The 13,504-nt window shown below is 36.2% G+C and overlaps 1 protein-coding gene across 1 annotated transcript in view; it reads right to left on the reverse strand.

The window, feature by feature from the left end:
- Window positions 1–8,237: 8,237 nt before the first annotated feature.
- Window positions 8,238–13,504, reverse strand: part of LOC129229400 (protein-L-histidine N-pros-methyltransferase-like) — a 378,419-nt gene continuing 373,152 nt past the window's right edge. Inside the window, exon 5 of the mRNA XM_054863701.1 lies at window positions 8,238–8,558. Coding sequence (XP_054719676.1) covers window positions 8,341–8,558 — 218 coding nt within the window. The 3' untranslated portion in view covers window positions 8,238–8,340. The remainder of the gene's footprint in view (window positions 8,559–13,504) is intronic.

Below are 13,504 nucleotides of genomic sequence, written 5' to 3' on the forward strand. Positions count from 1 at the left end.
CTGTTAGTGATGAAAAGAAAAACCTTTTATCGTATCCTTCTGCTTTCTCTCTTCTTACACCAAAACCACTCGAAGCAGTACACTCAACAAATCTCAGTAACTTAAATAGTGGCACAAACTTGATAAATCAAAACCCTTTGCATCAACCCGAAGTAATACCGCTCAATCCAGAAAAAGACAAACCAAAAATGATGCACCCTACTCTAGCTGAACAACATGAACAAAGAAAAAAATACATAGTTTTGCACAGTAACGGGAAAAAGATACTGTTAGTTCCGCCTGAGGACCAGAAGTTGTTACAGAAACAATTAAATTTGCAAAATGCTTATGCTGTGGGAAAAGAGCGTACGAATAGTGTAGTTGAAACAAGTAACAGAAACGTAGTGGCATCGACACAAAGGGGTTCGTTGGAATCTACAGAAGGGAGAAGTATAATCGGATATGTCAAGGATGAAACGCACTTGAAGAATCAGGAAATCTTGGAAAAAGGTAAAAGAAAAAAAGCAAGAGAAATTCATTTAACTTATTAAAATATTTATTCATACGTAATATTTTGACATTTAAATATTCATTTTTAAGTAGTTGTACGAAAAAATGTTTTTTTTAGCTTAATTAATTATTTTTAGTGCTATTAATTTTTACTTTTTAGTAGAGTTCCCATTTTTAGTTTAGTAAACTCCCGATCGTCCGCGGAATAAGGTGGCACGGTAACCGCGGATTAGCGGAAACCGCGGATAATCCGAATAATAGGTAAAAATCGATACTTGGTGCATTCAATAGCTAAAAAATATCAATAACACTCACACATACATTTAAATTATTACTAAAATCATTGCTGCATTGCATCTACTAACATTGAATGTGAAAAATATATTGTCGTCTCAGAACAACAGTAGGATATCTTAGTGTTATTTCTGAGATTAGACGTATTAGTATTGCTCTGAGGCGACGAGGAAACAATAACACAATCATAAGTTTAAAAAAAAAATAAATAAAAAAAAAATTAATTTGAATTTTGACCTCTTGAATTCAAATTATGTTTTTCGCAATCACGAGTGTGTGTGTGCATGTAGGCGTGTGTGCTTGTGTGTGTGGGGGGGGTATGTGTGTTTATGGTGTAGGGGGGGGGGTGTAGGCATGCGTGTTTGTGTCTGTGTGCAGGCATGAGTGTGTGGGTAGTTGTGTGTAGGTGTGTGTTTGTGTATGTGTTTCTGTATGTGTGTGTAGGCGTATGTATTTGTGTGTATGCGTGTGTGTGTGTCTGTGTAGGTGCGTGTATATATGCGTGTAAGTGTAGGATATTGACGAAACCTGGAGATGGCTAGAGGAGCAGCATCGTGAGGAGCCGATCGATGGTGATGCTGCGGAGGGTGCTGGCGGGAAAATAAAATGATAGCACATCAAAACAGTCAAATGAAAGCTATAAGCAATCGTGCTTGCTCAAGGAAAAAAAAAAATGTGAAAAGACTTGCGGATAATCCGCACCACAGATAATCCGACCACCGATAATCGGGAGTTTACTGTATTGCCTTATGTTTGGGTATAAATTTCCTGAATTAAGAATCTAATTTAAATGAAGTTGATAGAACCGGGGACTTTGTTTTTAAAGCATTTCATGCTTAAAGTGGGCAGGTAAACAGCAGTATCCATGAGATGTTTGACGAAAAGCGTTTTTGTTTCCCCAGTAAAATCCTGGAATTTAATGTTCTTATCATGTTTTATTTTTAGCAAAAACCAAACGAAAAACAACGTTACAAAAAGCGTCGTTACAAAAAAGCTAAGTAGTTGTCAAAAATGCAAAATAAATAAATAAATAAATTGAATAAAAACGAAAATTTTGTTGATACTGTTGTTTACCTACGCAGCGTTTTGTGACTTGTACCATTTTACACTCGTGGTAGGCCATGTAGCATCTTAATAAATTCGATTCGAAAATTTCATAAGGAAAACCACGGAATTACGAACTTTTGTAGTTTGTTTTATCACATCATAGTGTAACATTTCCTTTTATTTTCAAAGAATGAATAAATATGTACTGTGCTTTTTTTTTTTTTTTTTTTGCTTCAACAATCACCATTCTCGGTTTCCTTGTAACAGCAGGAATTAGTAAATGGAGGGATCAAGCTCCAAGCAGTGGCTTAGCAAAAGCTGTGGCAAAGACGCCAAGTCATGTGACTCAACAACGATGTTTGGTTGGCATGTTTTGCGCGAAGCCAGCGAAAGAAACCTGATTCCTTCTAATGTTTTGCTTTAAACTTGAGCTTCGTGTGACTTGAGATTTTTTCTTCACTAATGAAAGTCTTCACTCCTTCAATTTTATCTCTTCTCAATGTGTGGGACGATCGAAAGGCGTCGAACTCGTAACTGAAGGGTCCCGGGTTCGACGCCAGCCGATCGCCCAATACTCATAGGGAGTGCTGGATCACGGGTTGCTCGACTCCTGGTCTGGATTTAAAAACAGAGCCCTCTTCATGGCTCTATCCAGCCGGGGTTATCGGTATCACCCACATAAGTAATAGGTACGGATGACCTTGGAGTATTACATATTACCTGGGTCTCGGATTTAGACTTAAGGGGGGGGGGAGTCTATCTCTGGTATGGGGGACCCTTTTTGTTGAATGGGCACCTTTTTATGTTGGTAGCAAAACAGGCCGATTTTAAGTGTTTTACTCTTTTTTTTTTTTCAGTATGCGCGTCTTTTTCTTTGATGCATAAAACCATGTGCGTTTCCTTTTTTTTTAATGCTGCCCGCTATCTTGTGTTGGATTGGCCATGGGAGGGGGGGGGGGTATAAAGAGAGTGATTTAACGACCCCTTTAAATACGGTATAAAATGTCCTCAGTTTAAGGGAGTTTGGGTTTCTCTCCACGGGAAAATTTTTAAAGAACAGATATAAAAGTTCTGCATTTTAAGGCTTTACAAAGAGTTACTCTACAGCAATTAAAATTATTTAAATCACTTCAATTGAACTTTCAGTCTGCAATATTTTAATGCTTGGTTGTATAGTTTCACCGTATTGTTCTAACTTTGTTAGAAACTCTTGTTTCAAAATAAAAATAAAAAATAAAAAGTTGATAGGTTTCTCTTCACAACATTTTTTTTTTCCATTACAAGTTGCGCACAAAATGATAAAGAGCGCACAAAACGATAAAGAGGTAGTGTAACGTTTTTTCTGCTAAACAGATTAACAGTATGCAATAGAAGCAAGATAAAAGCAAGCAACAACAAAAAAAACTTCCGAACTACTGAATTTGAGTTTAAATAATTTACAACATATAAAACATGCAAGTCGCAAAAATGTATGCCAAACAATATGTTACAAAACGTAAGAACCATTATATTTCCAGTTTTGAGGCAGGGTGTAGTTAGGAGTTGAATTTGCACCATATTGTTCTTCCCCTCTTCCTCTCGCAGCCTATTGGCAGGGCCGCAGAGAGCCAAGGCAGGCCCCTTGTCAGTTTTGTCGCCGGGCCATACGTCTCCCCCTCCTTAAAAAAAAAGAAAAAAAGAGAGAGAAAAAAAGGGGGGGGGGAATTGAAGAGGAAAAAAATCTAAACTGCTTATTTGAAAATAATTAAAAATAAGTGTGCCACAGCAGTAAATACCAAAAGAGTAAATTTAACTTTGCGTTTCCGCTTATTCAGAGTCCCCCCCCCCCCATCTTTTTCTTTCCTTTTTTTTTTTTTTTTGCGTCAATGCCGCTGGCTCGCCCCAAGGTCCTGGGCCCCAGGTTTCCGACTAGGCTGACATGGCCTATCGTAGGACTTGCCTATTGGCTCTTGGTGGCCCTAGCTGAGAGTGCCAACAAGCTGGTAGTTAAATTAAATTAAGCATACCAGCAAGACTCCGTAACAGTAAAACTGAATTAGTATACACATTTTTAAAATCAAAGACTAAATTAATGTTTTTTTTTTTTTTAAATTACAGATCAGATACGACATCGCATGAATTTCGAGAGCTCAAGAATTGCAAGGTGGATGCAAGCCATGAAGAAGACGTTTCCCCACGTATTGCAATTAGGAAATAATGAATCATTCATTAAACTTAGAACTCGTAAGTTGCATGTCTCTAGTTATATTTATATTTTAAACACATCTTAATTTAAAATTTAATAAACGCGCTCGTATCACCCAAAAGTTCGAGGATTATGGTCACCAATAACCGCCATTCATGTGGTTAAAGTAAAATGTTTTTTCATAATGACCTCACGTATGCAAACTAATCCTTAATTCGTAACTTTCAGAATTAGATACTGGAATTTCCCTCGTGAAGGAAGCAAAGAATTGTCTCTTAGAAATGGAAAAAACTCAGAATTTTGATGACTTAGTGTCACAAGCAATTTCGACAGAGGTAATTTTTGCATTTTCTTCATTCAAAGTTTTGAAACTGTAACAAAGTCTTTTGCATGAATTTTTTTGAAAACCTATATTTAAAATCAAAGCATTTACACAAGGGCGTATCCAGCTCAACATGGAAGGGGGGGGGGGGGAAGGCTGGCCCAAGAGAGCACCGTTGGGAAGTTACGGGAGGTCAATGTGACCTCCAAAAATTTTCCTCATTCGGCAAATTGTGTCTGATGACTCAGCTAAAATATCATCATCCGATAAGAGTTGGAATGTATTCGGTATAACTATCATCATTCAGCAACAATTTGAAGTTCTATTTTGGAAAATTATCATTTATCTCGAAATTTGGAGTTTTATTCGGCAAATTAAAGAGTTTCCGCCCTCACAAAAATTTAAGTTCTAGGCGCCCCTGAGCAGGCCCATCATTTGGGCGATTAGGGGAGACTGGTTTATTGCCCCCCCCTCTCCCTCCAAGATTTTGGTAGCAAAGTAATTCAAAAATGATAGCAGTATTAACTAGGGATGCGACATCGACGTCGATGTTTTATAAACATTGATGTTTTTCGGTCGATGTATCAATACCATCAATGTTTTAGCTTCTTTACATGGATGTTTTTAAACATCGATATTTTGTCATCGATGTCGCGCCTCTAGCAAAAACCCAACTAAACACCAATAACTTTTCCTTTTCAATGGGCTTCCACAAACTCAATGACAAAGTCGCTACAGCCGAACTCATTGATAAATTTAAAAATTAAAGCATTTTTTGGTTTGTTTTAAATTTTTTTTTATTTTGGAAGGGGGAGGGGTAACTGCCATCCCTTGCTCCCGTCTGGATATGCCCATGCATTTACATCTCATTAAAGTATTAAAATGGTCCATATTGCGCATGCTCTATAATCTTCGGGAACCTATGGACTGTGCTGTTGTAACTAATCCCAGATGGTGTAACTTAGCTAAACCATCTCCATAAAACAAAAAATCTCCAAAGTCCAGAAACAAATTCGTGTCCCTAAAAATTTTAAGAACTGCGATATTTAAGCACTTGAGTGCATAATTAGGGGAGGGGGGACTAATTACTGGATAATTTTAGCAAATGTGAAGATTTTATTTTAAAATAAATCTGTGATGTTTTTATATAAGGACTGAGTCCTCAGTAAACGCCTAAAGTTAATAGTCACAAGTTTTTTTTTTGTCTATATGAGATTAGAAATCAGTAGAATAAAGTTTTAGACATGCATCGCAAAATATAATTGCTGATTTTTTTAAAACTGTGAATGGACTTAGTAATTAGTAAAAATGTATGACTTTAAATAATATAGAATACCTTAAACTAGTCTAGTTCTCCGAACTTTCTAGGAATACAAAGTATGAACAAGCTTTTATTATTATTTTTTGTTCAGTGCAAACTTAAATTTTAATCTTGTGTTTTATTTCAGTTTCGCAGAGTAATAGAAAAGAGGATGACACCCAAATCTACATGATTTATATTAATGTTCCCTATGTCAGAAGAAAAAAGTGTTCCAAATCTAAGAAGTTATTGAGTGTGAAGGTTTCTGACCCATTATTTTGTTTTTTAAGATTTGGTGTTTGAATATTATTTATTTCGTTTTATTTCCGTTTGAAAAAAATATGTCGTATCATAATAAAGATGTATCGACGCTACAAGTTTGTTTCTTTTGAAAAAAAAATGTAAAAAAAAAAAAAAAAAACTACTACCATAAATTTATTTTCGTTAATCAGTTCGTGAATTTTAAGGGGGAAAAATACCGGTACAGTAGAGCTCCAATTACTCGAACTCCGACTATCCGAACTGCTGATTATCTAAATCGCTTTCAGCTGTCAGAAAAGAAAATTAACGACAAAACGTGCTGTGATTCCCTCTACGCGTGCTATTGTTAAATAGCTTACTTTGACCGAAATGTTCAGCAAGCAATGGCTTTTATTTACAGTACGGTATGTACATAGTACACACTCTAATAATGTTATACACAACTTGTAAGTACGCTAAGTATGAAAAGTATTATCTTTCATACTTAGCGTACTAACTCTCTTTCTCTTTAAAAATTGTTATTTTTTCTTTCTCACTTTCAACATATATACAGTAATTGACTAAAATAGATCATTTTTCGGTAAAAATTCTGTTATGTAATGGAATTTTTGACTATCCGAATAGAATAATTGGAGCTCTACTGTACTTTTATTTTAAGATGTCTTTCAACTCACTTTTAAAATCCACCATCCAAATGCAACAGAAAAATCAAAAGGTCAAAATAAATATAATAATCATTTTGTTTTCATTCTAACTGATAAACTTTAAATAATTAGAAGTAATAACAGAATTAATGCTGCTAAGAAGTAATGTGTAATATTCGTTAAAATTATTTATCGGAACAATTCACAGCATTTTTGTTTTCATAACCACTTTTCACAGTTAAATACTGTTAATTTTATTATTGTACATTGAAAATGCACATAAACACATTTTTCACTAAGTTAATTACCTTCTCTTTCTCTGTTACAAATTGTACAAACGCCTCATCCCACACAACTCATACAATAATTCTATGATGGGCCGCTCCATGGAAAAAAGGGAATTTTGTTTCGCACATAACAGCTCATATATTTCATTAAAAATAATACTTTAATTAGCTTAAAAAATCTCAAACATGCGTTTGTGATTTTTAAGGATACAAAATTTTGTTCATTATCTTTTAAAATTATTACTTTTTAATGAAATATGTGAGCTATCACGAGTCACGTACGGGAAAAAATGGTGGCGTTCTTGTGGAATGGCCCTAATAATGTTTCAAAAGCAAAGATCTGCACATTAGAAAAATACTTTATTTTACATTGTTTGATTCACTTTTCCGGAATGTGAAATGTATGCTGATTACATCAATTATGCATACTGCTCTGATGTTATAAAATATAGTGTGGACAATCGCAATGCATTTAACGGGGGGGGGGGGAGAAACATGTAATGTTTTGACACTGTCGAATTGATTCGTAGTTTGAACTACTTAGGTTCATATTGGGGAAGGAAAAAACACGGACATGATTCTAATATAGTGTGAACTACTTAGTTCAACTGGGGGAAGAAAAAAACCCGTGAATGATTCAAATATAGTGTGAACTACTTAGTTTAAATGGGGGAAGAAAAAAAACGGACAGGATTTAAATATAGTGTGAACTACTTAGTTCAAATGGGGGAAGAAAAAACAACGGACATGATTCAAATACAGTGTGAACTACTTAGTTCAAATGGGGGAAGAAAAAAAAAACAGACATGGTTCAAATATAGTGAGAACTACATAGTTCAACTGGAGGAAGAAAAAAAACCCGGACATGACTCAAATATAGTGTGAACTACATAGTTCAAATGAGGGAAGAAAAACATCCGGACATGATTCAAATATAGTGTGAACCAGGGCTGACAGGTATGGCTAAAATTAGCCATTTTGGAGATATGTGATTACATCAGGCTAGAAAAAAATTCAAAAGTGTTAGCCAAACTGATCTATTAATTCACTTAAATTTTACTAATTACTTTTTTTCACTACATGATGAATTTTAAGAAATGTAAAATGGATTGATCAGAAGATTTTAAAAGAATACTAAAGCAATTATTTAAACTACACATTTTAAAAAATATTAAAGCATTTAAATTTAGAATCAATAAATCTTGCACACAAAAACACAAGAAATGCCTCATAAGTATTTCGGTAGGGTGGCAAGTTAAGATTTTTAATGTATCTAGAAGGGAGAGCAGTTTTCCAGCAGGTTGGCTATTTTTGGCTAGTTACACGAAGCGGTTTGGCTATTTTCCTGAATTTTCACCTGGCAATCCCAGTGTGAACAACCTCAATCCATTTGGAGGGAAAAAAAAGGTTCAAAATCCACCATTTTTCTTTTAAATACCAGCTTCGCAGGAAATGTAAGTAACAATGTTATGATGTTATGAATATGGAAAATATTTCGTACATTTGTGTGTTCAGCTATTACAAGAATCTGCCACTTTCATAACGAATACAGCATCGTTCAACCAATAGAAAGATTGATCCAAATCTCCTTCGCATAAGTAAGGCAATCTGGTCCATCGCAAGACTTGGAAGCCACTTTCTACAAATAGGGACTGAGCAAGACTTGATGCTTGTTCTTCCAAAGTTTTACCTTCGATTTGGATCTTTTCTGCGGGTTGATGGTCTTCTCCTGAAAAACAATGAATAATAGTATGGTCAGGTTGGTGTAATAGGAAACATGGGATAATTAGAAATAAACGCTTGTTGTATTTTTTTAAAGTAAACTATTGGTGAGTTAAGATTAGGTAGCATGCAGAGGTGGTTCTGAGTTTCTTGTATTGCTAAACCATGAGGATGTTTCCTTCAGTCAAAAGTACTACTTTTAGTCACTAAAATCGATAGAATAAGCAAAAAAAAAAAAAAAAAAAAAATTCAGCCAGAAAAACTTTTATTTTTCCCGCAGCTGATTTATATATATATATATATATATATTTTTAATGTCCAGTTTTGAAAATAAGGCGTGGTCTTTATGACATCAGAAATGATGTACTTTGGCGTGCTACTCCATTGGCACATGGAATGTGTATGCATTATTTAAAAAAGAAAAAAAAACCAGGTTGCCAGTCAACAGGATATATTATTAGCAATCATAATGAAAATTTTGAATGAAGACTTTTCTGAAGCAAACATGAAATTCACCACTATCATTGCGGTATAATATATATATATATATATATATATATATATATATATATATATATCTGTGCACAGATTAAAATGATTTTTAAAATATTAAACTTTGTCAAACTATTTAAAAAATGGTTAACTCCCATGTTTTTAAGCATGCTCTTTCAGAAAAAAGTACTTTTGAAATTCGGAAACATCCCAATTGTGTAGACTTTATCATTGTGTAAAGATAATACGTGAAAAAAGAAAAAAAAAAAGTTGTTAAAAGTATCTCGTGATCTTACATCTTCCCCTCCTTCCCTCAAGTAGGTCTACAAATGCGGATTAACTCTGCCGTAGGAAAGTAAAACGCAGTATCTGAAAATTTTTCGTTTTTGTCTTTTTTTGTACGTTAGCTTTATTGTACAAGCTTCCTTATTTGGTTTCCGCTGAAAACAAAGCACGAAAAAAAAAAAAAAAAAAAAAAAAAGCGTTAAATCCGAAACGGAATCCGAAACACGTTTTTTCAAATGTACCTCAAAAACTCATTTCTGCAGATACTGCCCTTTACCTTCCCACCGTACGGCAAAACTGGTTTCAACTGGTTTAACATCATCATGTGGAAGGTTACATTCGCTAACTAACAAAGAGTCATACAGTCAAATTTTTAATACCCAGTTTCTCTCGGAGAGTGTCGTCTTGAACACAATGCACAACATTATATTCCACAGCTGTTTGGAAGGATCTTAAGTTGAAATTCTGTTTCCTTTTACCGTAATTGAGACCGCACTTAAAGAAAATCTTGATTACAATATGCAGTAAACTCCCGATTATCCGCGGAATAGGGTGGCACGGTAAACGCGGATAAGCGAAAACTGCGGATAATCCGAATAATGGGTGAAAAACGATATACTGTATACAGTAACTTAAAAACATGAATAACACTCACACATATATTTGAATTATAGCTAAAAACAATGCTAAATTGCATCTACTAACATTGAATGTAAAAAAATTATGTTAAAAGCTAAAAACGCACAATAACACAATCATAAGTTAAAAAAAAACATTTAATGGCTGTTAAGAAACAAATTTGAAAAGATCCGCGAATAATCTGACCGCCGATAATCGGGAGTTATCTATAATAGATTCTGTTCTGATTTCTAATGCTTCATTCACACCGAAAGTTAGCATCAGCAATAAAACGCTGCCGCTTATGCTTCTGTATTGATCAGGAAACTACTATAGTGTAATAAGGAAGAAAATCTAAATTTGTAGAAATCGAAAGCACATAGTGAAACATGGTTTTACACGCATGTGTTATTTTCCCTCGTGTATCAGTTTTTAAAAAATGAGGCTTAGTCCAGGCTTAAGAACGGCAACTTACTGCTTAGTACCCAAGCCTTTCTTTCAACTGATGAGTGGCTGCCCTGATGTTACGGATTCTCGCCAGTGTACTAAAATTTAACTCTCAGCTGCCTCCAGTTCGGTTATTGTCTATTCTATACAGATGATCCATAACAAGGACGAAACAGCAATCTTATGATGACATAACCTGGCGGTCGGTCGATAATTTTGCATGTAGTTCTGCCGTTAGCACTGGCCAAAAGGCGGTAACTTATTGCTTAATGCAATGTAGTTGATAGCACTAATATGTACCCAATGTACACTGGTGTGCAAAAATTAAGGATGAGACGGTTTTTTCAATATAACTTTGTACAAAAGCTTTCCAAATCAACACATCTAATACCGTAAGATCCCCAATACGTAAGGACATGTGTAATGTATATATATAAGCAACACTTACTAAAAGAGAAATCAGAGGGATAAAAAGAAGCTTTATTGAAAAAGTAGCGTGGAGCGCAATGCGACTGAAGGCCGAAACATCCCTGTGATGGGTGTCCAGCAAGAAACATCCGGTCTTTAATGGGGGGGGGGGGGATATGATCTCCCCCGACTGCTAGGCAGGTTTCACAGCGTCTGCCCATGCTGAGAATGAGGGTGTCAATGACTTGTTGAGGCATTGCTGCCCATTCGTCTTGCAGCGCCAATCGAAGCTCCCGAAACTACTGGTGGTAAGGTACGAGCTGCCAAGCGTCTGCCTAGAAAATCCCATACATGCTCGATGGGATTGAGATCCGGAGATCGTACCGGCCAATCCATACGTTCAATATCCTCACTCTTTAAGAGCTGTTCGGCAGCTATTGTGCGATGACATGGTGCATTGTCGTCCATAAAAAGGAACTGGGACCCATAGCGCCTCTAAAAAGACGCACATACAGAAGAAGAATCTCGTTACAATAACGGGTCCCGTTTACTGCGTGTGTGAAGGTCTGTACGACTACCAAGCGTGATGCCTCCCCAAACGAGAACACCGCGACCTCCATACCTGCCCCTTTCAATGATGTTCGAGGGATGATTGCGGCTTCCCCGCCCTCTCCAGATGACTATGCGATAAGAATCGCTACTCAGACTGAATCTGCTCTCATCTGTAAAGAGTACTCGTCCCCATTCATTGTCTCTCCAATTCCGGTGTTCCCGGCACCACAGAGAACGCCTTCTCCGATGGGCAAGCGTTAGAGGTACACACCGTATATGGCGTCGTGCAAACAGACCACCACCGTGCAGTCTTCTGGCCACGGTAAAACGCGATATCGGTCGTCCAGTCGCCTGTGTCGTGTGTCTAGCGATTTCTCCCGCTGTCTGCCGCCTGTTTCGTCTGGCCTGTAAGACAATATACTGGTCATCTGCGGATGTGGTTCCTCGTGGACGACCACTACTGAACCCCCGGATAGCTGTTCCTGTAGTTTGAAATTGTCTCCAAAGTCGTGAAACGATGCTGTGAGCAATTCCGCTCTGCAGCCTCCCTTGTCACACTGCGGCCTTCCTCCAACTTCCCAATGATTCGACCTCGGGTAAAAGCATCCAGATGTCGTCTAACAGATTGATTATTCGCCATTTCTCGCTGAGGCAGCAACTCTGTGTGATTTTAACTGCTATACGGCGTGCAATCTCTTTGCCAGAAATACTGATCTTACACCGACAACATGCTTTATACTACTCAGACACTCCCCCATTACATCTGCCTGCATATCTGCGCATGTGCTACCGTACATCACTTTACTTAATCTCCTGATTGGTATTTCTGTCCGCTCTGCCTCTTCGTTCAGCTGATATGCTAATTTTTCGATTTCGTCCTTAATTTTTGCACACCAGTGTGTGGTGGTTGCTTCAACGGAGCAAAATAAATTGAAATGAAAACAAATGGATGTACGTACATTCACTAATTTCTCATTTCATAAGATTGAACACTGCAACACAGCTAAGTTTTTAAACGAGTTTAGTAATTTAAAATTATATCAATAATTTGTTTTCTTTTGTATATACAGAGGGTGCACACTAGGGGTGGGTTCTATGGCACAGACTGCCACGGAAACATATTTTCTTATTTTTTTTTCTTTTGGGGTGGGGGCGGGGGGATGTACACCACCATATTTGACGGGCTGGTACTGTTGCGCTATCGTAGATGTGGGGGATGGGAATCCCTGATATGTACTTAAATTACTATATCGCTCACGGTGTAATGTCAATTTATTTGAAGAACTATTTTTTGAGTTTCAGTAGATTTTTTCTTTAAAACTATGACAATTTTTGAAAGATCCATGGTCTTTGAGTGTTATGAAATGGTAAAATTTTTTTAAACGCTTGACTGTCAAAGCAGAATTTTTTTAAATAAACAATAGAATAGAAAAGAATAACCAGGAATAAAGAGCAACCGACAACAGTTCGTTAGTGCTGCCATCTATGAAAAAGCGAATAAACAAGAAACTGCCAAAAATATCGAGGATGTGAAGAGTAAAATGCCCTAGAAAAAAAATATTTTCATTCTCCAGCAAAAATAAAGTTTTTAAAATCGTAAGAAAACAGATTTGAAACTAGTAATACGTAGAGATAAATATACGAAATAGGGTGGAGCGGAATCATTGCAGTTGGATTACAACTTCCGATTCCACAACAAGCCTGGAAGTCCGGGAAAAAAATGAAGAATTTCATCGTTTCTTTAAGAGTTTGAAAAAGAATGTTTCAAAGGCTTTTCAATGCAATAGTGAGAAAATAGTTGCAACGACTACCACAATTTTAAAGTAATAAAATTCTCAAGTTCTAAATTACCTTTAGATTTTCCAAATCTATTAATATTGAAACGATATTGTTTTACTTTTTCGAAAATTTTAAAACACATTTATGTTGCCTTTTAAGGATCCGCAATGATGTTGGTAAAAAATAGTTGTGGACAAGTCCTAATGGACCAACTGGCCATGTTCAAGGCGCCCCAACGTTATTTATAGGACCTCCTACACTGAGTTCGTTTTTTATGAAAAAATAAATCAGACTTTTTTAAAGCTATTTTGTGATTTTGATAATCTTTTAACGATATTTCATCGCTAGGTACAAGGGTGAGAAATGAGCATT

The sequence above is a fragment of the Uloborus diversus genome, chromosome 9 (genome assembly GCF_026930045.1).
Source record: "Uloborus diversus isolate 005 chromosome 9, Udiv.v.3.1, whole genome shotgun sequence".
Lineage (NCBI taxonomy): Eukaryota > Metazoa > Arthropoda > Arachnida > Araneae > Uloboridae > Uloborus > Uloborus diversus.